The sequence below is a fragment of the Urocitellus parryii genome, chromosome 6, assembly GCF_045843805.1.
Source record: "Urocitellus parryii isolate mUroPar1 chromosome 6, mUroPar1.hap1, whole genome shotgun sequence".
Classification (NCBI taxonomy): domain Eukaryota; kingdom Metazoa; phylum Chordata; class Mammalia; order Rodentia; family Sciuridae; genus Urocitellus; species Urocitellus parryii.
Genome location: NC_135536.1, coordinates 161,526,375 through 161,552,883, shown reverse-complemented (window position 1 = coordinate 161,552,883; position 26,509 = coordinate 161,526,375). Strand labels below are relative to the sequence as shown.

Here is a 26,509-nt window from a genome sequence, read left to right as displayed (position 1 = left end):
CAAAGAGGAAAAAGAAGGAGTGATGGAAATAAGAGAAAAATAATTAAAAAAGCATGGGCTACTGTGCTGGCACTATACACAGCCAGAGTGTAACTCAGTGTGACATGAATCTGTTATTCCTCTGCTGGGCTTAATGAAGCAAGCCTTTCCCAGCATGAGCATCTCTGAGTGTGGGTTTAACAATAAAAGCTACATATTCTTTAGATATAACATGGCTACCAAAACTAAGACAACTATTTCACCTACTGCTTATTAACCAAAGAAAGAGTGATTTGATCTACACTGGGGATGACCTGTGTTAGCTTGTAGCTTTGGCTCCATCATGAGCCCTTCTCAAGACCTTATTAAGGGTAACTTTGACTACACTTAATTTCTACCTCCACAGTTGACTTTAGATTCAATTCTACCTTTAAGAAACTAATAACTTGTATTCTTGGTTACCTCAAAGTCATCTTCTACTAATTCCTTCTTTTTCATAAGTTGCTTTTTCTTCTTTTTGCTCAGATTCTGGTGCTCCACAATCTTGTTATAATTGAAGTGTTTCTTGCTGTCCTCCTCCTCATCCATCATGAGCAAAGCCATTTCAGCCTGTGGAGAGAAGAAAAAGTTCAAATGTAAAAAAGTGGGTTTCTTTTATCACTGTTATTTTAAGACTGTTATTTATATACTATGAATATAGAATAGAAAACCTCATCAAGATGCTGGCTGGCTTACTCACAGACAATGATATGAACCATCAGCCACAGGGTGGGGAGAGACATGATAGCTTGCTCTTTTTAAGCAATAACACTAAATCTACCAAAAGACACTAAATCTATTTTGTGATGCAAACTGAAGTTTCCAGATGTGCACTTTAACAACAAGGAGAATTTCTTTTGCTTCTGTTGCCTTTACTTTTTCAACACTGACACTGTTTTTGAGGGTAGAATCTTAACATTTGCTTCTGAAATCAAGTATGTCTGTTTTCACCAAACAGACACACACACACACACACACACATTTATCAAACATGGTATTAAGTTTTTTAAAAAATAAAAAGAATCAAACAAGTCAGGCATGGAGGCACACACCTGTAATCCTTGAGGCAGGAGGATTGCCAATTTGAGGCTAGCTTCAGCTGAGGATGTGGCTCAGTGATAAAGAACCTGTGGGTTCAATACTCAGTGCCTCCACCCACCAAAAATCAAGTAAACAACTTCATATACTAGAGAAAATAGAGTATGCTCCCTGACCTTTGCAAATCTTCCTATATTTCCACTTTGGATTGCTTTGACTTCCTTCATTTCTGGAACTGGCATTTACTGGTGAATTCTTTTCAGAGCCATTTTCCACAAAGATTTTCATTTCTTTTTAGTTTTTAAAATTTTTACTTATTTATTTATTTTACTTGTTGATGGACCTTAATCTTATTTATGAGGTACTGAGAATTGAACCCAGTGCCTCACACATGCTAGGCATGTAGCTACCTACCACTGAGATACAACCCAGCCCACTTTTGTTTCTCTTTAAATAATCTTATGAGTATTACTTATATGCAATAAACAGAAAATAGAAAAATGCATTTAGATGCAGCATTTTGTCGACCTGTGACTCACTTGTAGACAATGATGTGAACACCAGTCACAGGGGCATGTTGGTTCCAATTCCTTCCTCAGCAAAGAATATATAAACTATGGACCTTTGGAGTCACTGAAGCATAAGATCCACTGCAGTTTTGATGAAGACTTATATAAACAGAAATTAGCATTCCACAAGCCATAATAGCAAAGTCTGTGTTACAGGGTGGATTCAGATTAAAGCTAACAGTAATATTTTTAGGTTTCAATAGTAAAATTTTCCTAGTTATAGTAAAAATTTTTAATAATGAAAAGATTTTCTTTTATGGGGATATACTCTGGGCTTTAGGCATTCTACTAGTTGAAATACATTTGGCAAAGATTTTATTTATTCATTTATTTATTTATTTATTTATTTGGCATCAGGGATTAAACCCAGGGGTGCTTAACCACTGAGCCACATCCTCAGCCCTTTTCAATTTTTATTTCATTTTTAATTTTCTTCCTTTTAGTTGTCAATGGACCTTTATTTATTTATATGCAGTGCTGAGAATTGAATAAGAATTGAACCCAGTGCCTCCTACATTCTAGGCAAGCACTCTACCACTGAGCCACAATCCCAGCCCCTTAATTTTTATTTTGAGATAGGTCTTGCTAAAGCGCTTCAGCTGGCTTTGAACTTGTGATCCTCCTGACTCAGTCTCCCAAGCTGCTGGGATACTGCTAAAATATAATTACATAAAATTTATGTATAAATTTCATCACTAAAATAATTTATTTTTAAAATTAGGAACAATAAAAATTCACATGAACAACTTCAATTAAATTGCACATTTCAAATATCTACTAAGCATGTAACAATGACCACATTTTACCTTTTGTCTTTCTATTTCAGTTTCTTCCTCCAGAGATGTACCATCTTTTGCAGATTTCACTGATTTTTTCTTTATACCTGGCACAAAAACCAATATAAGACAATTGAAAATTATAGAACTAACAACAATAATCTGTTTATGCTATGAATAAAAATGCAAAATATCTAGGAGTAATTTTAAAAATCAATGTGTCACCTTCTCAAAAGAAGAAATACACATAATCAACAAATATATGAAAAAATGTTCAACATCTCTAGCAATCAGGGAAATGCAAATTCAAACTACCTGAGATTTCACCTCATTCTAGTCAGAATGACAATTATCAAGAACACAAATAAATGTTGGCAATGAGGGGGGAAAAACGTACACTTATCCATTGTTGGTGGGACTCAAATTAGTACAACCATTCTTAAAAGCAGTATGGTGATTCCTCAAACATACAACAATAAAACCCCACATGACTCAGTTATCCCACTCCTTGGGGTTTATCCTAAACATCTAAAATCAGCATACTATAGGGATGCAGTCACATCAATGATTAGAGTAGTTCAATTAACAAAAGCCAAGCTATGGAACCAAACCAGGTGCCTGTCAACAGATGAAGAGATAGAGATATGAAATTATGGCATTTTCTGTTAAGTGGACGAAACTGGAGAACATTATGCTGAGTGAAATAAGCTAGACCTAGAAAGTCAAAGGTCCAATGGTTTCTCTTACATATGGAAGCTAGACCAAAATAAGGAGAATAAAGAAGGGGCAGGAAGGAATCCCACAAAAACAGAAGGAAGATCAGTGGAGTTTAAAGGGGATGATGGGAAGAGTAGAAGGATAGGAAAGGAGAAGAATGGTGGAATGAAACTGACCAAAATATCCTATGTATATATATGAATACAGCACAGTGAATTTCACCTATATGTATATCTATAATGTACTAATTTTTTTTGTTTTCTTTCTTTTAGTTTAAACAAGATTAAATTTTTTTAAAAAAATTTGTTCTAATTAGTTATACATGACAGTAGAATGCATTTTGATACACTGTATACAAATGGAGCACAACTTTTCCTTTCTCTGGCTGAACATGGTGTAGAGTCACACCAGTAGTATGATCATACATGTATACAAGGTAACAATGTCTGTGTCATTCCATTGTCCTTCCCAGTTCCATTGCCCCTCCCTTCCCCTCACTCCTCTTTGCACAATCCAAAATTCCTTCATCCCCTTATCCATTGTGGATAAGCATCCATTTTTCAGAAAAAAAACCATATAATGTACTAATTTTAAAAAACTATAAATAAAATAGAAGATCAGTGAAACAGTGAAATGGGAATGGGGGAGGGAGAAGGAGAGGGAAAGTACTGGGAATTGAATTGGAGCAAATCAAATTCCATGTTTATATAATCATATCAAAATGAACCCCAGAATTATGTATAACTATAATGCACTAATACAAAATTTTAAAATGTGTGAAAACTAAAGAAGAAAACAATGAAAGAAGGATATCAATATGGATAGAATAAATACAATGTTCCTGGATGAGGTGACAACATGATAAAGAAGAAATTTCCTCTTCAAGTAATGTATAACTTAAAATTATCAGCAAAAAAGAAAAATCAAATAATTTCAACAGATGCAGAATAAGCATTTGATAAAATTCAATATTCATTAATGATAAAAGCAATTTAAGGAGATTCTAAATAAAATAAGATAGACTTAAATATTAAGACAAATTGTGATAAAATATACTGAAAATTGAAATAGGGTTGGGGGTATAGCTTAGTGAAAGAGTTCTGCCTAGCAAGACAAGGCCCTGGGTTCAATCCTCCTCCTCCATAATCAACAAATAAACAAAAAAGAAGTAAAATAACCAAAACATTCCTATTCTATGTAAGGAAGACAACAGAACAATATTCTTTGTACTTTTCAATGAAAAAAGAAGAGATTATTCAACAACAGGTGCTGGGCAATTTGTTTAATTTTGGAAAAAATTAATTAGGTTATAGTCTTACCTCATGATATACAGGAAAATAAAATGCAGGTGTATTTAGAAGTTAGACATTAAACACACACACACCTACACAAAAAACCCCATAGAACAAGGAACAGCTACAGAAGAAATATTTTCTTCGAATAAAAACACTGAATAAATGAAGAAGTGTGGGGAAGGACAAGGGGAAACCAAGCAATTTGAATAAACTCTTTAATACCACACATAGAAAGTCACTTGCAAAATGAAAAGAACTTAACTTTATGATAACAATTTGATGGGTCTCTGTTAAGTTTAACAAAACCCTTTTGCTTTCTCTAGAGACAAATATGATCTTCAGCTAATTTTCTGGCTGTATTACTGGGCAAAACTATGTGTGGTAAAAGTGGCTCCTGATTTAGATATCTCAATGCTCTTGGCTTTCGTGGATACAGTGACTCTTTTTAAAAAAATTTTTATTAGTTATTGATGGGCCTTTATTCATTTATTTGTTTATATGTGGTGCTGAGAATCGAACCCAGTGCCTCACACATGCTAGGCAAGCGATCTACCACTGAGCCACAAACCCAGCCCATAGTAACTCTTATAACTGATATAAAGTCTGATATGCAAAGATCTAGAAGTCATGTGTAGCAGCTGTTGAAAAGAAATCAGTTCCTACTTGGGACATTATAGAGATGACTATTGAATATTCTGTCTCCTTTCCCTATGTCTGAGCTATTCTACTGAATTGACTGCTATGAAGACTTGCACTAGAGAGAAACATGCAATGCTGCCCTGATGTGCCTTCTGGCCTGAATCCCCGTGGGTGCCAAGTGTGACACATTTGAGTCCTTTGAGTTTGCCTAGCTGAGCCTAAGATCCCTGTTGGGTACTATGCCACTTCATCAAGTGGTCTTTGGAACATCTGACATTCATTGCTCACTGACGTGATATGAATTAAAGATAAAGCATTGCCTAGGATATACTCCTGCCAAAAATATTCAATATAAATCTAACCAAATAACTAGTCTAACTTCTAGCTTACTACAAATACAGAGGACAGAGGGACAAGAAACTATTAGAAAAACTAGAACGTGAGACCTTCCAAATGATCACTAGCCTGGGCTTTTGAAAAAGCAAATGTTATAAAGGAAAAAAGCACATGGGTCTTTAAAACTATAATCAACTAAAGAGATAAAAATAAAAGTATTGTGTGAACCCTGACTGAATATGAGTTTGAAAAAAAAAGCTATAAGTCACCAGTGTAACTGAAAATTCAAACATTAGATGCTATTAGTGTTTAATATCTTTTAGTTATGTAGCTTTATGAAACACGATAAAAATATATAGGTAAAACAAAAGGCAAAATGTTAACAATTGTGAGCAAATGATCTTTACTGTTAACTTTCAAATTTTCTGTTTATACATTTTCATATTAAAAATAAATGGTTGCCCAGACCTTAAACTACACTACAGAGCAATAAAAACAAAGAGATCATGGTATTAGAACCAAAATATACCTGTAGACCAATGGTACAGAATAGAGGACTCAGAGACTAACCCACATAATTACAGTTATCTCATATTAGACAAAAGCACCAAAAACATATATAGGAGAAAGGATAGCCTCTTCAACAAATGATGCTGGGAAAACTGGAAATCTATATGCAAAAAATGAAATTAAACCTCTATCTCTCACCATGCACAAAACTCAACTCAAAGTGGATCAAGGACCTAGGAATTAAATCAGAGACCCTGCGCCTAATAGAAGAAAAAGTAGGCTCAAATCTGCATCATGTTATATTAGGCCCCAACTTCTTTAATAAGACTCCTATAGCACAAAAAATAAAATCAAGAATCAATAAATGGGACAAATTCAAACTAAAAAGCTTCTCAGCAAAAGAAACAATGAAGTGAACAGAAAGCCTACAGAATGGGAACATATTTTTACCGCAAGCACATCAAATAGAGCACTAATCTCCAGGACATACAAAAACCTCAAAAATCGTAACAGCAAAAAAACAAATAACCCAATCAATAAATGGGTCAAGAAACTGAACAGACACTTTGCAGAAGAAGATATACAGTCAATCAACAAATATATGAAAAAATGTTCAACATCTCTAGCAATTAGAGAAATGCAAATCAAAGATACTCTTAAGATTTCACTCAAGTCAGATGGCAACTATTAAGAATAAAAACAATAATAAGTGTTCGTGAGGATGTGGGGAAAAAGGCACACTCATACATTGCTGGTTGGACTGCAAATTGGTGCAGCCAATATGGAGATTCCTTGGAAAACTGGGAATGGAACCACCATTTGACCCAGCTATTCCACTCCTCCATTTATACCCAAAGGACTTAAAAACAGCATTCTACAAGGATACAGCCACATCAATGTTTCTAGCAGCATAATTCACAGTAGCAAAATTGCAGAACCAACCTAGATGCTCTACAGTAGATGAATGGATAAAGAAACTACAGTATATATACACAATGGAATGTTACTCAGCATTAAAAGAGAAAAAAAATCATGGCATTTGCAGGTAAATGGATGGAGTTAGAGAATATTATGCTAAGTGAAATAAGTCAATTCCAAAAAAACCCAAATGCTGAATGTTCTAATATGAGGATGCTAATCCATAATGGGGATGGGGGACGGGAAGCATGGGAGGAATGGAAAAACTTTAGATAGGGCCAAGGGGATGAAGGGAAGGGGGCATGGTGGTAGAAAAGATGGTGGAATGAGATGGACATCATGACCCTAAGATTTCACTCAAGTCAGATGGCAGCTATTAAGTATACATATGAAGACACGAATGGTGTGACTCTACTTTGAGTACATCCAGAGATATGAAAAATTGTGCTCTATATGTGTAATATGAAATACATAACAAATTAGAATAAAAAAAAATGGTTGCTAATACTATGACACCACTTTTTTTTTCCAACATAAAGATATCATGTTAAGAATATTAATCCTTTAAGGCCGAAAAAAGAAAAAATGGCTTTATGGCATTTGCTGATAAGTGGGATGGAACTGGAGATTATGATACTAAGTAAAATGAGCCAGAATTAGAATGTCAAAGATTGAATATTTTCTGATATGTGGAAGCTAATCCAAAATAGGGAGGGGGATAAAAAAATAAAACTGTAAGTAAATAGCAGAAAGGAGGGAAGGAAATGGGGAGAGGAGAGGAAAAGGGAAGTACTGGGGACTGAATTAGAACAAATTATATTCCATGCTTTTGTAATTATGAATCCTATTGTTATATTAGAAGAACCAATAAAAAGAATATTAACACTTAAAAACAGAAAACAGGTAGTTAAGAGATAAAAGGAAACTGTCAATGAACAGAAGAAAATTATTTTTTCTATCTCACAAATATTAACTGATACCTATTATGTTACAAGCACTACTTTAGGTGCAGGTGCTATAAGCAGTAAACAAGACAGTCAAACCTGTCTCATCAAGTTTACTTTCTAGTAGGGAGGATGTGGGTAAAGGAGAAAAAGTTTGGAGACTGAATAGGGAAGCTGGTTTAGTTAGGGTGATTAAGGAAGCCCTCTTCAAAAAGGTGACATATAAATAATGACCTGGATAAAAAGAGGAGGCTTACCTCTTTTTATCTTACATGACAACACTTGAAGAGTATTCATGAAAAGAGAATGACAAAGATGTAGCAGGAAGGTTTGTGAGGCTCTGTGGAGATAGGGTGATGGGGATAGACGGTAAGATCAGAGAGAAAGGAAGTTCATATCCAAAACTCACACCTACCCTGATCTCACTCATAACCTTATTTCCTATTTTTGCTAAAAAAAAAAAAAAAAAAAAAAAAAAAAAACAAGAAGCAATAAAAAGTGAACTTTCAGAGGTTGCCACAGGAAAACTCTATTGTGCAGGACCATGTGTTTTAGAGCTAGAATGCCAGCGTAAGAAACCTACTAGTATCACTGTTCAACTTCTCGGTAGTTCAACATAGTCATCCAAAACAAAGATGGTAACTGTTACCAACCACACAAGACTATTAGGAGCATTACATTATTAAAATAAGTAGAGTGCTTAGAACAGAGCCTGGTACAGAGTAATCATTGTGTTTTGATTATTATTACTTGCATGAATGAATTGTATTGTTATTATAAGTCAATTCCCTGCCTGTAAATGGATCTTATCGCTTCTTGCCACTTCAGACCCCATTCTAGTAACTAATCCCCTTTTCTCTTCCCCTCTCTATTAAATTATTCACATTGGCACACAAACCTCATGGATCTTTCAACTTAAAAACCAACCACTATTTCTTTTCTTTTTAATATTTTTTCAGTTGTAGATGGACACAGTACCTTTATTTTATTTATTTATTTTTATGTGGTGCTGAGGATTGAACCCAGTGCCTCATACGTTCAAGGCAAGTGCTCAGCCACTGAGCCACAATCCCAGACCCCAACCACTATTTCTTGACACATTATTTTCACCTGGCCTCTGGGTCACTTCCCTCTCTTTCCTCCTCCTTCACCATATTCTTGGGGTTCCTTTACGGGTTCTTCCGCATGTTCTTGACCTGTAAATATTATACGACCTTAGGGCTTAGTCCTCAGATCTATAGTTTACTTATGCAACTCTTAACATTCTTTCATCCAGTCTGGTTACTTAAAACATCTCTATGTTGTTAATTTTTAAATTTTTATTTCTAGCTCCAATTCCTCTCAATTCCAAACATTTATTTCAACTGCCTACTTGATATTTCTTTGGTCCACAGAATAAAACTATAAAAATATATTTGTAGATTTAGTAATTCAATGGTAGAGCATTTGTCAAGCATGTGTGGAGCCCTGGGTTCAATCCCCAATGCAGGGAAGAGGGGGGAAAAAAAGGAATATACTTCCAAGAACTTTTAGAAATCCTGCAGCATTGAAACCAAATTATTTAAGTAAATTACATTAATTAAGAATTAGCAATTCAGGGATAAAACAGATATAAATAATTTACTGCAAATATTTTTACAGGAATTATCAATGATGACTTGCACTTCTGACTCAAACTTTTAGCCCACAAGATGCTCTCATTCTGAATAAAAAAAGTGCAGCAATTAAGGACACCTGGCTTTGGAGAAGTTGGCTTCATTTCAATTCTGAAACTGCCACATTCTAGCTATGGCAGTTTTGTGCCTGTCCCTTTTCTATAAAATGAGATTTTAATAATGGCAGTTACCTTTTAAGGGTTTAGTAAGGATTTAATGGCAGTGAATTGGAAAAATGTAGTTAATGTCTGGCACCTGGTGCTATATAGGTGCTTGCTATTATTTTCATTATATTCTTACTATACATAAATGTCTTGGATTCCTTGGTGATCATGCTGATATTGTGATTTTTTTTTCTTTTCACTTGTAGGTCTGTTAGTGGTAGGGCTCAAAGGGAGTTGGAGTCAGGGTGCTAGAGTATGAAAGATCAATCTCTTCCAGTCTGAAGAGTTGGAAGGGAAGGTTCATTATCTACAAAGCCATGTTCTGTTACTCTTGAATGGTATGGTCCTACCTAAACTGCTGAACATGGTCTTCTTTGAATAAACTGTGCTCTGCCTTCCATTGTAGAGAAACCAACAATCTCTGTAAGTGGTAACAACACTTATATTGTGTTTACTATGTGCCAGGCAGTAGTACTGTTCTATTTACACACACACTCACTCTCTCTCTCTCTCTCTCTCTGTATATATATATATATATATATATATATATATACACACACACATATATATACATATATATGTTAATTTTCACAATAATTCTATGAGATTTTATTATTTATTATAATCCTTATTTTGAGGATAAGGAAACTGAGGCATAGAGAGGTTAAGTGATTTGTTTCAGGTTTAGTGAGTGAAAGAATTTTTTTTTTTTTTTAATTTTTGGTCTAGGATCTTGCTGAGGGTCTTACTAAATTGCTGAGGCTAGCCTCAACCTTGCCATCTTCCTGCCTTAGCCTTGAGTCACTGGGATTATAGGGATAGGCCATTATGCCCAGCAAGTGAAGGAATCTGACTCAAACCCAATCATTATGGCTCAGGCTCTCTACTGATAATCACTACAATATCACTTGGCTATCAAATGTCATTCTCCCTGTAATAGCCTTTTCAATTTAAAATGCATTTTTGTTGTGAAATAATGATATTAAAGTCACAGAACACATAATGGTGGCTGAATAGCTAAGGGAGGATAGTAATAAGGAAAGCCTAATGTCAAGACTTTAGAAACTGCTTCATGTTTATTAAGTGTGTGCTGTACTCATGCAGACCTGTCTGTGGGACAGCCCAGATGAGAGAAGATTCCAGCATAAAAGTGCTGCCAGGCTCATCTTAATGCCACTAAGGGATTTGTTTTGTACTTCTTCTAAGAAGAAATATTTATTGTATGTATCCTTTCTCCCTAAATCTTAATTAGTCCTATCTGAAATGTTTTTCAAGGAATGATTTTAACCTTTTCTCTTTGTGTATGCATTTTAATATGTAAGTATCAAGTTTCTACTTTCTTAGGGCCTGAACTCCATCTCCTCTGCTCCTGTGTTCTCAAGAGTGCCTTCTAAAATGAATGGACATGCGCCATATGCAGAAGATCACTGTGTGGCAGGGTGAAAAATCAGGCTGCATATGATTAATACATAAAGGAGATAAAGATCTTCACATACAGCTGCAGAACATAATTTCAAAGAGCCCACAATGAAGTGTTTGGGATTTTATAACAACATGGTGAAAAGTTATAAAAATAACATGAAAGGAAGATCGCAGCAAGGAAAGGGACCAAAAAAAAAGAATTTCCAAGATTGTCAAGGCTAAAAATGATATCCAATTTTAGTGTGATGAAAATTTTTTTGGCTCACAAAAATTTACCGTGTGCTAGACTGAACTGTTTAGTTGAAATAATGTATAGAGATCCTTTCTGCACTTCTAACAAGGTCATATTAAGATGGCACATCTTGGGCTGGGGTTGTGGTTCAGCAGTGGAGCATGCGAGGCTTGATTCTCAGCACCACATAAAAATAAGTAAAATAAAGGTATTATGTCTAACTACAACTAAAAAATATATTTTTAAAAAAGGCACATCTTAATTTTTTTAACTCTTTTGTCTCTCTGGAAAGTTCTCAGACTTAAATTAAATACAAAGTACCAAGGAAATGAAAGCTCCTGATCTAAAATATTACCTTTATCAGGGAATCTTTGGGAAACTAAGAAGTCATAACTCCTAGGACTACTGCAAAAAGTGCATATGAATCAATTCTAATAAGTCAAAGACCAACAGAGACTCCAAATCAGATGTTGAGTTTTATAATTAAACGAATGTTACTATCCCTTTATGCAATAAATAAATAAATAAATAAACAGTCAGAATACATTTATAGAAAGAGATATGTTGCAAACATCAATCTGTGAAAAAAATCTATAAAGGAAATTCTATCTTCAGTTACTTACAGCATCAGAAAATTTTTCCGTAAAAAACTTCTAGAACTTTTAGTTGAACAGTTCATGTGAGAAAAAAAGAGTTTACTATAAGGCAGACATACTATCAGTACTGACCAGATGGTGATCGGTAAACCCCCTAGTGATTCACTTTTTGTATCAGATTCCTACATTCAAGAATACTTCCCCTTGGGGCTGGGGTTGGGTCTCAGCAGTAAAGCACTTGCCTAGCACATGGGAGGCCCTGGGTTCGATCCTCAGCACCACATAAAATAAATAAAATAAAGGTACTGTGTCAAAAAAAAAAAAAAAGAATACTTCCCCTTAGCAGTCTGTTTATCTTCTAGGGTGATACATTCTGGCTTTGCTTGAAAAAATCAAGCAATTTCTCTTCTTCATTTGGTCCTGGCACTAGCCCTGGCTCTGGTCTTTACAATATATTTGCAGAAGCATGCTCAGATTCAGATAATACCAGCTACCACCTGGCCCTTGGGCAATTCAACTGTTTTTTTGAGCTTCTGTTTATTCATCTATAAAGCAGGACTGAAATATGAATCAGATGACAGAATATAAAATAAAACTATTTGTAAACTGCAGAACAACATACAAGCAATACATTGTAAGCACTCAGCATACTGATGAAATGAATTAAATGCATGTACAACATTATATTCTTATGACATCAAATATCTAAAAATGTCAAGACAAAGGACATATTTTAATACTGATGTGTTTTATTTCAGTTCTACTTTTTCAAAAACCAAATGTTATTAAATAGTTTATGAAATTAAGGGTTGGGTATAGCTTAGTGACAGAGCATTTGCCTTGTACGTGTGAGTTTAATTCCTGGCACCAGAAAAAAAGGGGGGAGGAATAATTTAAGTAATTAGCAAAACAAGAAGTAATTTCCCTCCGTGTTTCATTTCAAAAAGGAAAAAAAAAACTTAATTATCATAGAAGTACATTATATTTCCAAAACTCTGACTTGATATCAAGTTTGAAGTTTAGGGGGAAAAAAAATAAAGAAACAATTATAGAAGATCTATAGTATGCTGGCTCCTAACCCAATCCAAACATGAGATTTGGCATCAGTCAATGAACTCAATATTTTCATATCTGAAAGGTGTATTAAGTTTTGCTCTATGGGATTACCTAGAGCAAATTTGTTATAATGTCTTTGTGCTGTTTCAACCGTGAACTTGAACTATACACCCTCCCAAACACAAGTGAGCCAAATTCATTTCATCTCAAATATTATTGGAAAGTAGCTCTATATCCTCCAAAATCTCATGTCTTAACAATTAATAATGAAGGCAATACTGTGATAAATTAATATACTTATTTAAGTCACCTGAGTTATTTTGTATCTATATATTTTTTAAAAAATCACAATCTGGTAAATTTTGAATCAAAATCCAACTCTTGTATAACCTACTATAAAGGTCCTCTTAAGAAGGACATTAGAGGACACCAAATGAAAAATACAAGTTCTTTTTTACTTCCTTATAGGAATCCACTTCCCTAAAGCTAAAGGGAAGTTTCCATCTATCCTCTATTACTTTCTTGGATCATGAGTACAAAATGTTAACAACATTTATTCTTCTTATATCTTCCAGATACTGTGAAGTACAAATTTAGTTTATCCTGGGCAGAAAAAGATTAGAACTGAGTAAAAATTTCTCATTAAATCCATCTCTTTGTGCATATACATGATATATATCTAATACAATTTCTTTAAAGTCCACTTTTACCTTCAGTAGTCAAATTAAAATATATAGTATGAGAAAAGATGACATTATTTTCCTATACAGACATAAACTGCTTAATGACAAGGCTCATGGTTACATTGTTAGTGACACTGTTATGTGAATATCACAGAATGTACTTATCCAAACCAAGATGATTACTATGTAATTACGTTATATAATCTTATGAGACCACCACCCTATATGTGGTCTGTTGTTGTCTAAAACATCATTATGTGATGCATGACTTTGTCTGTAAATAACTTCTAACAAATGCTGAAAGTAATGGGAAAAGACTGGATGATTTCAATACTCAATAATTATTGGTTTACTGGATGGATACACAAATGAATGAGTGTATATAGCTTTTTTATAATTTGGCATTATTCAAAAGGTACATCTTCTGCTGGATGCTGTGGCACACACTGGTAATCCTGGCTACTCAGGAGACTGGGGAAGAAGGACATCAAGTTTGAGGCCAGCCTGAATAACTTAGCTGTCAAAAAACTAAGAGTTAATTAAAAAGAAAAAAAAGAAGAAAGAAAGAAGAAAGGGCTAGGGTGTAGCTCAGTGGTAAAGTATGCACCTAGTATGAGTGACACCCTGAGTTCAATTCCCAGAATCAATAAAACAAAAGGGACACATTCTTTTGGTAAACCAATCTGTGTGGCTTAGCTGGTTCTCTTCTTCGGCCGGCTTTCAATATTGCTGCCCTTGTTGCACATTCTATGGTTTTGCATTTGGACTGACCTTCAGATTTATATGACCCATCTTTCTTCATTCTTAGCCCCTGACCAAAACATTTCCTTTAAGTGTTATTCATTTAATGATAGTTCATTTAATCAACAGTCTTAGGCAATAACTCTTCCCAGAATGATCTGTTTCTTGGGCCCCTACCTTACACGCCCACTCAGATTATCTGTACCTTTGTAAATGAATGAACAAATAGGATAAATCCTAACCAACCATGAAAATCCCTCATCTTCCTAACCCCATATATATGTATCTGCATTAGTATTTACTTGTCTTCTCTCCTGACAGAAAGAAGGCATCCTGACTCCTTCAAAGTCAAATCCTTCCAAATATGCTCCCGATTCTATCCTTGCCTTCTCAAGGACTTCACCTGTACATTTATCTCCTCTAGTTTCTGTATATTCTCTACTAGAGCAACCCGAAAAGGATTAAAGCAAGTCTTCTAAGTTTGTATCTAAAAAACAAACAATAAACACCAAACCCAACCAAACCAAAACTCAATTTTTATTTACCCATATTCAGCTACTACTTATATAATATAACTCCTGGAAAACGTTCTTCACTCTCAATCTCTACTTCCTCAACAATCACTTGTACTTTACTATTAACCTACTGAAACTACCTTTAAGATGACCCAATGTTCTCTATATCTCACTGGTTTCTATAGGACACTTCTCTGTATGAATACTGGCACATGACATTATCATATCTCTCCTTTTATGCACTTTTTCTCCACTTTTGGTTACAAGAGGCCTGTGATAATTTTTTCCTAATTCACAGATGTTCCTTCTCAAGTTCTTAAGCTTTTCCCTACTTTCCAGGTAATACTTCCTCCAGAATGACTGAGAAATAGTAGTTTTTGAAGGTTTCACCTGACCGTAGGTGAATCCTCTTATCAACGCTTTCTATTTCCAGTACCAATGTTTCAAGTACCATTTGCATGCTACTGATTCACAAGTATATATTTGTACTCTGATAGCTCTGATTTCTCATACTCATGGCTAAATGTTAACCTTACACCTTTGGATATCTACTTGACATCTCAAAGTGATTTTGCCCAAAATAGATCTATTTACTTTACTTCCCACCCAAACCTACTTTTCCTACATTCCTAACTCAGTAAGTCTCTGGTCTTCTCCCAGAAACTCAAATCTAAAACCCCAGAGTTAGGCTAAGTTTCTTCCTTATTCAAATACATTAGCAAGTCTATTTTCAAAATAAATCTAAAGCCTGAACTCTCTTTTCCTTCCAGTTCTATTAGTGGCATCCAGTCTAAACCATCATCATCTTTTGTTTAGATCTCTCTGCAAAAGAGGTCTCCAAGTTTTTACCAATGCCTTTTTTTAACCTGTTTTCTTTCTCACTTCCACTTTCCCCTCCTTTGCAATGCTCTTTCCCCAGTTATGCCTTACTCCTCATTCTACAATACTCAGCTCAAATATCATCACCTTAGAGAGGCCATTTTGCCTATCCTCTGTAAACTCCTCTTTCCCCTTTTCCTCTTATGTATATTCTCTATATTACTCTATTTCTTTTAAAACATTTACTGAATTTTCATAGTATGAGAACTCTTCTATGTAAAAACCAAACATGTGCTAAAAATAGACTCCTTGAGAGATTACAATCTTGCAATTATTTTTATTGGTATTTCTCTCTAACCTAGCAGAATGCCCAGCATCTGGTAGGCAACCAAAATATTTCCTGATACAATGAATAAACACAGAAAAACACTATATGTGTGTGTGTGTGTGTGTGTGTGTGTGTGCTGATTCCAGAAAACTGGCTACCCCAAGAAATCAAACTATTTAACTTACTCTTTGAATCCTATTAAGACTTCTGCAATTTGACCAGATTTCACATGCCAAATGAAGCACTTTGGACAGAGAAAAAGGAAACTAAATGCTTTACATTTCTCCATTATAAACTTTGTTTTAGCCACAGGATAAGGATAAAATCCCTCATCATCTAGAAATGACGGCAAAGGTATGTTAAAAAGCATAATATGCTAAGTTTCCACTTTCCTTTCCAATTCCCAAGCATCTCACATCCTATAACAGACTTTATTCATCTCAATCTCTTTTTCTTCAATAAAATGTCAGTGCTAAAAGGCTATAACAACCAGGAAATAATTTTAGGCAATTTTGACTTTCTTGTTGAGAATTATTCTGGCCCACTGGTCAAAAGGACAAGAAACAGGGGAAACTTCATAAAATCCTTCTCTTTACAATGCCAGCTTGGAATTGTTGCAAAAGTGTGCCTTTTGGGGTTCATGTGTGTGGTATAAAAATTAGGGGAAGGCAAAATGCATGATAGTAAATGGAAAATATTTATTTTCAGTGTCTCTATACTGACTTGTTCAAGTATGGCCTAAACTTTACCAAACACATTGACATATACTAACAGGTAAGAATGAAAAGAATGAGTGGTGCATTTGCAATGGAAACAAGGCTCTTTGGATATTGGAAATGAGATACCAGGTAGTTTAGGGGTTGAAACAAAAAGGGAAGTAAGAAAAAAGCTGGCTTTTACCTATAATCAAGCATGATAAATATAAAAGATATAAAATGAAACAGATGTTTACTGAACAGAAAAAGTTGTTATACCATAATTGCATATATAAATTTTAAAAAGTATATATAGATCAACACAGATTCATTTCATACTTTTAATTTTTCATAGTCTTTGCAGTGAGAGACCTAGAATGGATGTATTATAAAAATGTAGCCAAAGCACAAGAAGATGACTATTCCTCTATTTCCCTTTCATTCTTTTATAGAGTGCATTTGACTGGCTATCAGGATAATTCCTAGAAAGAAATCCCCATTAAAATATTTAAGTTAACCACATTATCAAAAATCTCCTATGATGTAATCATTCTTTATGTTGACCCTTCCCAATATGATCAATGGTTGGACCTCATAGGATGGTATTGCTTATAAGCTAGAGAGAGCCATCCAAATTCTAGCAATTTAAAAAGAATCATCAGTTTACATTGTTTCCACCCATGTCATCCTTTCCTTTAGATTCCAAATGAATACTACAAATTTAGACTGGGCTTACCTAATCTTTTAACTTCTTCAGCAAAGTACGGGTCATTCAAATCAACATCAGGGGGAAGTTCATCATCACTGGTTTCTTCAGCAAGAGTCTTAAAATTGAATGTAAAAATACACAATTACCTTTTTATAAGAACTATGTATACGGAGAAAAATTATATATATTTCTTTTGTATCAAGTAGTTTAATCTAAAATTAAGCTTTTAGCTGGGTGTGGTGGCACATGCTTGAATTTCAGCTACTCCAGAAGCTTAAGTAGGAGGATTGTAACACATATCTAGCAATATATATACTCATATATTTCTTTACTTATAGATCTAAACTATAGCTAGATCAAAATGCTGAATACCATGGCACATAGCCATGTATTGGTTTCTTCAGAAATAATTTTTCAATATCAAAACTGAAGTCACTGATGGAAAAATATTTTTAACTTTGAAATGATTCCAGACTTAGTCCAATAAAGGGAAAAAGGAAAAGTACAAGATAACCTGAAAGTTTGCACTACATGGAATCAAACAGAATGACTGCTTAAAGTCTTGAGTGACTACTTCATTGACCACTGAAAGATCTACTTGAAAATCTTCCCATAAACTAAGAGCTTAATCACTTGGAGAGTTAATCCATTTAAAAGAAATTTTAATGCCTAACTAATTTTAAAGGAAGTTTTAGAAAAGAGGAGAGGTACCATATCAATGCGGGCAGGGCTTTTACCCCATAGCTTCATTTTACTATCCATTTCTACAAACACTGACCAGGCGGTAGGAGGAGAAAAGGGAATGGGGTGAGAAAAGGGAAAGGAGAGATATATTGTTATGTTGAGTACTTGTGTGAATATGTAACAATAAATATGTGACAACAAATACAATCGTGATATATAACTACAATGCACCAATACAAAAAGGTGGAAGAGAAAAAAATTTTTTTTCAAACAATACAAACTAAATTTTAAACAATGTGCTGGAGATATAGCTTAATGGTAAAGCACCCTGGGTTCAATTGCTAGTTGGTCTGATTCAGACCAAACCAAACAAACAAACAAAACAGACCCACAGAATGGAATCTTTCTGTTTTATATCTAGATATTAACTAAACAATGTATTTGATGTTCACATTCATATGCTACCTAAATCAAATACATTGTTTAGTTAGAGTGCAGTATTTGCAGTGGCTCTGTACTGTACAACATTATGAGGCCTGGTGCAATCTTAACCTGGTGCAATTGTGCCTCTTCTTTCTTAAAATTGGAGTGACAACATGGTCTACTCCAGTGGGAAGCTAGTTTGAGATAATGGATACCAAGAACTGGTGCCTTCTGGTACAGAGTTGGTATTCAATAAATATTTGATCATGATTATCACTGATACCTTCTGTTTCTTTTTCAGTCTTTTCTTCTCTTTCTTCTTCTCTAAAAATTGTTCCCAAGGGGTCAGTTTATCCTTTCCTTCCAATTTGTTTTTGACCATTTCTTCTGCACTTTCTTTAAGGCCTAAGGAAAATTCCAAATAAGTTAGTTTAAAATTATTTAAAAGAATATAAAAACAAAGCAAATATAAGTTATGCATATTTAACAGAGTAACAAGATAATATGCAACAATGAACATATATAGAACCTGAAGATCACAAAATGACAGGGAGCCAACAAACTTTCCTAATAACCTTAATAAATCTAATGATAGAATCAAAAGAAATCAACAAACTCAACAAAAAGTCAAACCACTAAGGAAACCCCCCCCTTTTTAGGTTCAACCTTTATTTCGCTAAGTTGTTTTGAGCAGCCCTACCCCCATTAATATGGTACCTCTTTTCTTTTCTAAAACTTCCTTTAAAATTAGTTAGGCATTAAAATGTCTTCTAAATGTAATAACTCTCCAAGTGATTAAGCTCTCAGTGTATGGGAAGATTTTTTCAAGTAGATCTTTAAGTGGTCAATGAAGTAGTCACTCCAGACTTTAAGCAGTCATTCTGTTTGATTCCATGTAGTGCAAACTTTCAGGTTATCTTGTACTTTTCCTTTTTCCCTTTATTGGACTAAGTCTGGACTCATTTCATCCACAAATTCAAAATACATTTATTGTGTATCCAGTGTGTTCTATACTTGGTGCTCTGTACAGAACTTGATGACTGCAACAGATCCTTTCCAACTCGGCAAGTTCTCTGTATATAGAAGAGTCTATCAAATTTCTTAAAGTTAAAAATATTTTTCCATCAGTGACTTCAGTTTTGATATTGAAAATTATTTCTGAAGAAACCAATACATGGCTATGTGCCATGGTATTTAGTATTTTGATCTAGCTATAGTTTAGATCTATAAGTGAAGAAATATATATATATATATATATATATATATATATATATATATTATATATATGTACTGAATCTGTTATAATAGTTTGGCAATAAATAAAAAATTTGAAGCAAAATCTCAGGAAATGACTATTAATTAATTGAACAAAATTATCTTTTCTTGCTTCTGTTACTCAAATGTGAGCCTGTATTCCTGGAAACTACATGTGACTAACTAAAATTGATTAGAAAACCAATCCCCACTATACCCCGGAAGCAAAGAATTTTGACAATTTCCCTTCAAGTACTCTGGAAAGCCACATGGTTAAGATAAAAAGGACCATCAATTCCATATTCTATTTTGTATGATTTAGTTCTTTCAATGCTATAATTTGTTCTTGTATTTTATAACAATCTCGTTCCTATATTCTGCTGTTCTTGGTTCATGTTTCTAGATGTTTCATACATTTCTTTATTTTGTAGACCAATCATATGGAGGATAATCAGGAGATGAATTTCCAGCTATGCAGTTTCCTAGCTGTGTATTGGTAGGTAAGTTATTAAATGTTTTTAGGCTCTTTATACATATCAGCAAAAAAAGAGAATTATATAATATTCTTTGGATTTCACAGGATTTAGAATGTATCTAGAAGATGATGTGGATTGACCATATCTCTCTTGAAAGGAACATTTCAAATTATTTTATTTATTTTAAAAAATGGATCCTGTCATTTAAATATTTGAAGTCCCACCCTACGCCACCCATATCCTCCAAAAATTCTACCCCTCCCCCCAAAAAAAATCTATTATCAAAGGGGACAGCAGAGGAGTTATATTTATTTTATTCTGGCAATATTGAGGTCTTCCAGGATTGGTCAGTCCTGAGGCTGCCCCAACCCTTCTCACCCCACTCTAGTTTGGGCCTCAGGTTCCCTGTATGTAAAATGAGGATGGTATATATCAGAAGTATGCAATCCCTCCCTCCCAATGCACTTTTTTTCTCCCTCAAAATATCTCGTAAGGGGGCCGGGGTTGTGGCTCAGTGGTAGAGCACTTGCCTAGCATGCATGAGGCACTGGGCTCGATTCCTGGCACCACATAAACCTAAAAACAAATAAAATAAAAAGAAGTCTGAAACAGCTGGAATGGATGCTCTCTAAGGTCCCTTCCTTGGCTTTTAAGCCAAGACTTAATCTCTAAATTTCTATGACTTAGAAAAGTATTAAGTTATATGCATACTCAAGGTTATGAAGATTTGTTTGTATGACACACTGTTGGTAGAATCTCTGATTTATTGGATGCCAAATCAGAAACATAACTTTCATTCAAAAATATCTCTTATGAGAAAAAAAGCTCATGTTACTAAATAGTTTTCAGGAGAAATGTGAAAGATACAAAACCAATGTTCACATCTATGGATGATGCAATAAACAGCACATAGGAAATGTAAATTGAGAGCCTCATTTTGGAGAAAGCAGCAAATTTTTTTGATAAAACAAGATGATTTTTGATAAAATGATTTCAAATAACAAGATAAAATAATTTACATAAATCACATGTGAACCAGCATATAATCAACCTGATCTCAAATTTAAATGCATAGTACTGTGTTAATATATGATGTTTAAATAATAATCTATTATATTTTATTATTTCCTCATACATTTGGATTTTATTACTTCAAAATATTAAGAAAGAGATTTTTCTCTTTAAAAAAAATTGTTCTTTTTAGATATACATGACAGTAGACCATATTTTGACCAGACTTTTTTTCAACAAGAAAACATTTCTTGGGCTGGGACTAAACTCAATGGTAAAGTGCTTGTCTCACAGGTGTGAAGCACTGAGTTCAATCCTCGGCACCACATAAAAATAAATACATAAAAAGACATTGTGTCCATTTAAAACTAAAAAATATTTTTTTTAAAAAAGAGGAAGCATTTCTTAATTAATTTTGATAAACAAAACTTAAACTAGTTTAGCACAATGGTAGTTCTGTATTATCTATTTTAGGTAATTACATCAATGAAGCTATGGATACCTTCAGAATTTGATGAAAGCAACAGATCATGTCCCTAGAAGACTATGCTGAAAAAACTTGCATACTAAGTTCAACTTGTTTGTGGTTATTCAGTGATCATCTTGGTTTAATGATCCAAGGGCCTCTGCAAAAAATATTTACAGGGGCTAAAAAAGGGTCTAGAGAAAAATGAAAAAGTCCTTCAATTTCTATACTAACTAGCAATGACTTTTGTAAGTTCTGCATCAGAGTTTGTCAATTTTAGCCCTACTGACATTTTAGACCAGATAATTTTGATGTGAAGGGCTATCCTGTCCACTCTAAGATATTAAGCAGTATATCTGGTGATTCGAGTAGCCCTATCTATGACAATTAAAAATGTCTCCAGACACACAGAGGGACAAAAATCACCCATGGTTGAGAACCACTATTCTAGACAATGATTAGAGACAATTCTACACAATATTTAAGCATAATAAATACTTAACTAACAAACAGGTCAATTAAGATCTGTCAGGAAGGAAGGATTCTTATTTCAAGCCAAGTGTTTGATCTTTCATGTTCAACAAATATTCACCCTGGTTAAAAATGAATCTCAAAAAACTTTAGGGTCAATACAAATGGTCTTTATCTTGAAGTGGTTTGTTTGGAAAATATTTACTCCAACAAAAAAATGAATCTCAAAACTAGAGGGTCAAAATAAATGGTCTTTATCTTTAAGTGGTTTATGTCATTCTTTTTCTCTTTTTAACTGCTAGGTCTAGAATTCATGAAATATTTATTCTTAAGAAATAATATTTTCTGGTACTTAAGTTTTCTTTTAATAACAATAAATAAATAGTATCTTAAGTTAAATACAATCTTAATTTTTTTGCCTGGCTCTCACTTAACATACCAAAATATAGGAGAACAACAAACACATTGCAATGAATTAACACACCATGATAACTTAAAAATGCTTTGTTCTCATTGTCATCAGTAGGTCATTTAAATCTTTTGCCACAGATCACAGTTGTTTATGTTCAAAGTCTTAAAAATATGCCTACCCCAGAAGCCTGCTGGCAAATGCACAAGAACATTCTTCAGAGTTTTAGTTGCATTTGAGGGAAGCCATTTTGTGACCGAAAAACAACTTCATTTTTTTATAACTGTTTTTATCTTTGCACACATTTGTTCTAAAAAATTTAAAGTGGGGCTGGGGATGTGGCTCAAGCGGTAGCGCGCTTGCCTGGCATGCGTGCGGCCTGGGTTCGATCCTCAGCACCACATACCAACAAAGATGTTGTGTCCGCCGAGAACTAAAAAATAAATATTAAAAAAAAAAAATAAAAAAATAAAAAAATTAAAGTGTATATCCAAGGACTGCCAAATTAGTTAAAAATAACAGCAATAATCTTACAAATAAACTGTAAAACCCCCTTTCAAAGCCAACCATGAAAGTAGCTGACTCAATTATGAAAATAATAATTTCAGCATAATCCATTTTGAATTTGTTTGGCATTTTGCATACATATAAAAAAATACTTGTAAGTATTCTTACAAATTCCACTAAAACAAGAATATACCCTTTTACTGACCTTACTTATACAAATGTTTCAAAAGTCTTCAAAGGACAAGGCATGAATAACTTAAAATATAGGTACTGCAACTGGCTTTGTTTATAAACACAAAGCTGAGGAAAGAAAAAATAGTGAAAGCAAGGTAGACAGCATGTCTACATCTTCTCATAAAATATAAAGAAAGCAGTGAAGAAAAGCAGAATTGAGAGGCAGGTGACAAAACAAATGCTCTAAGACTTGATATTACATAGTCTGAGAACTAGAGTGACTGGAAGACAAGTTACCAGAGAAGAAAACAAACTCAAGAGTGCCCTAGTTGGGCGCAGTGGTGCATGCCTGTAATCCAGCAGCTCCAGAGGCTGAAGCAGGAAGATCTCCAGTTCAAAACCAGCATCAGCAAAAGAGAGGTGCTAAGCAACTCAGTGAGACCCTGTCTCTAAATAAAATACAAAATAGGGCTGGGATGTGGCTCAGTGGCCAAGTACCTCTGAGTTCAATCCCTGGTACCAAAAAAAAAAAAAAAAAAAAGATTGGCCTACCCCTAAACCCAGACCTGTAGATGAGAAGCCAGGATGGGCAACAGAGAGAGGGTAGTGGGCATTTTCTTAAGCTCACCCACTTAAAAAACAGTTGAGAAGACTGACAAAATTTAAAGTACAACAGTAACAGAAGGGTTCTTAAAATAGCGCAAACAGCTTGAAACCAAATCATGAAAAGAAAGCTGACCCAGGGTCTATAGCCATCATGTGGAACCCTGAGCCGACCAGTCATTCCCTTAAATCAGCAAGGTGTCTTCCCCTGTTCAGATAGCTATAAATTAAACCAGAGGGCATTCCCCTGCAGTGGGACCTCTTAAGAATCTGGCCAGAAAGAACTTCTAAAAGGACTACTAGTACCCCAAAATTGCTGAAACCCCTTCTCCCAATCCCTCATTGAGAACAGGGGGAAGAGATTGGTGGTGACCTGGCACAGGTGTGCCTAACCCTGCTCAACCTTACATAAGTGAGGGAAGAAAGGTCTGCACAGCATCTGATCGCCAGACTCAGACAGAGACAGCAACAAAGCAGCTTTGTCCTAGAACAAGGAACAAAGTGGATTCACCATGCTCTGATCACCGATACTGGAGCGGGGAGGGGAGCCACAAAGGGAAGTCTAGGGTCTGGTCCCCAGAATCATGTGCCATACCAGAAGAAAGCTGCCCAAATGTGCAGGGACACAGAGACCTGGCAGAAGAATTCCCAGAATCTATGAAGTAGGAACAAGCTGATCCTAACCTTAACTGTCTTACAGCCTAACCCAGGATCACAACTGGCCAAGTAACAGTGCATTGTTTAGATGCTTGCAGGAACTTGTATCAGACTTAGTAAACAGAGGGAATCAATGCCTGCCATTCACAATCTGAGACAGTGGAAACTAGAGTCCAGGAGATCCTGCACTACAATACCTCAGAGAGCAGTGTCAGTCAGGGGACTACTTCTGCACCACAGAAGTGGAAAACCTACAACCAGACAGAGTTCCTGTACTCAGATAGGCACCAGGATCTTCACTACCATGAAAAAGATCCACTAGAGGGGAGAAGGTATATGGAAACCCACAGTCATCACATGGGCACCTCAGAGCATGCATTACTGTATACAATAGAAATTACTGAATTACTATGTACGATAAAAACAGCCAAGCCACATGTCCAACTCCAATGAAATCCAAACCAAGATTCAACAAGACTTTTCTTCTTTTATACTAAACCATGACCAAGACATGGTTTACTATAAACAACTCTAATGCCAACTTTGATCACATAAATAATTCTTTAACTTGAAAGATAATTGTTAACCCAATTAACAGCATTGAACCTTCAACCCATTTGAATGTATCTAATGATATCTACTACTACCTCAAACACTCACCATTCATCTATTTCTCTTTTCTAGCTTAGTGTAAATTATTCTTGTATACCTTTTCTCTCTCTCTCACTCACAATTATTTTTCCCTTCTTTTGCCCTCACTTAAGGTTATAAGTATTAAAATTTACAGCTGATCTTTTTGACCTGTTTTAGAACCTTATTATAGCTTTATACCTGAATTTGAGGAGTCATAGAGAACAAATGCTATAAGTTTTTGTTTCTTTTAAGGCTGAATAGAAAAAGGATTGGCTCAGAAGTCATTAAAATAAATAAGGACCAATGGCATCTCTTAAAGTAGTTCTGGGATCAGCAGAGGCCACACATTGAATTAAAATATCATTATTTGGATATTTACCCAACTCTTAAGAAAGGTAAGTTCACAAAGTAGTTTTTCACTTAAAAGAAGTGAGAACTATACTAATAGATGGGTGGACATACAAACGATATGAAAAAGCAAGGAAATGAACCATCCAAAGCAGCCCATAATGCTTCAACAATGGACTTCATAGACACCATAGTGAAGAGAAGGAATTTAGAAAGTTCCATAGTTTAACTGTTGTATGAGCTAAAAGATGAAGAAAAGAGTAAAATCAGAAAATGCAGGAAGTGAAAAATCACTTTAATAAGGAGATAGCATTTCTGAAAAATAACGAAACAGAAATCCTGGAAATGAAAGACTCAAGAAACCAAATTAGAAATTCAGTGGAAAGCATCACCAATAGATTAGATGACTTTGAAGATAGATTTTCAGGCCTTGAAAACAAAGCATATAATCTTGAAAATAAAGTCAACCACAAAGACTTAGAAAGAGACCATGAACACAATATTCAAGAAATCTGGGATAATATTAAAGGGACAAATTTAAGATTCATTGGGATAGAGGAAGGCTCTGAAATATAACCTAAAGGAATGCACAATCTTTTCAATAAAATAATATCAGAAAAATTTCCAAATCTTAAGAATGAGATGGAAATTCAAATACAAGAGGCAAATACGACTTCAAACACACAAAATTATAATAGATCCACTCTAAGACACATTATAATGAAAATACCTAACCTATAGAATAAAGACACAACTTCTGAAGCTGCAAGAGAAAAACAACTTGTAAGCCAATCCAGATTTCAACTGATTTCTCAACACAGACCCTAAAAGCTAGCAGGTCTTGGAATAATACATACCAAACTCTGAAAGAAGATGGATGCCACCCAAGAACACTATACCCAACAAAATTAAGCTTCAAATTGATAATGAAATAAAACTTCCATGATAAACAAAAGCTAAAAGAATTAATAACTAGAAAGACTGCACTACAAAACAAACTCAATAAAATATTTCATGA

The 26,509-nt window shown here is 34.5% G+C and overlaps 1 protein-coding gene across 1 annotated transcript in view; it reads right to left on the bottom strand.

The window, feature by feature from the left end:
• Positions 1 to 26,509, bottom strand: part of Esf1 (ESF1 nucleolar pre-rRNA processing protein) — a 74,265-nt gene that overhangs the window by 2,165 nt on the left and 45,591 nt on the right. Inside the window, exons 10-13 of the mRNA XM_026397662.2 lie at positions 18,766 to 18,887; positions 17,403 to 17,490; positions 2,432 to 2,508; positions 442 to 588 (exon numbers count right to left, since the gene is read on the bottom strand). Of these exons, the coding sequence (XP_026253447.2) occupies positions 442 to 588; positions 2,432 to 2,508; positions 17,403 to 17,490; positions 18,766 to 18,887 (434 nt within the window). The remainder of the gene's footprint in view (positions 1 to 441; positions 589 to 2,431; positions 2,509 to 17,402; positions 17,491 to 18,765; positions 18,888 to 26,509) is intronic.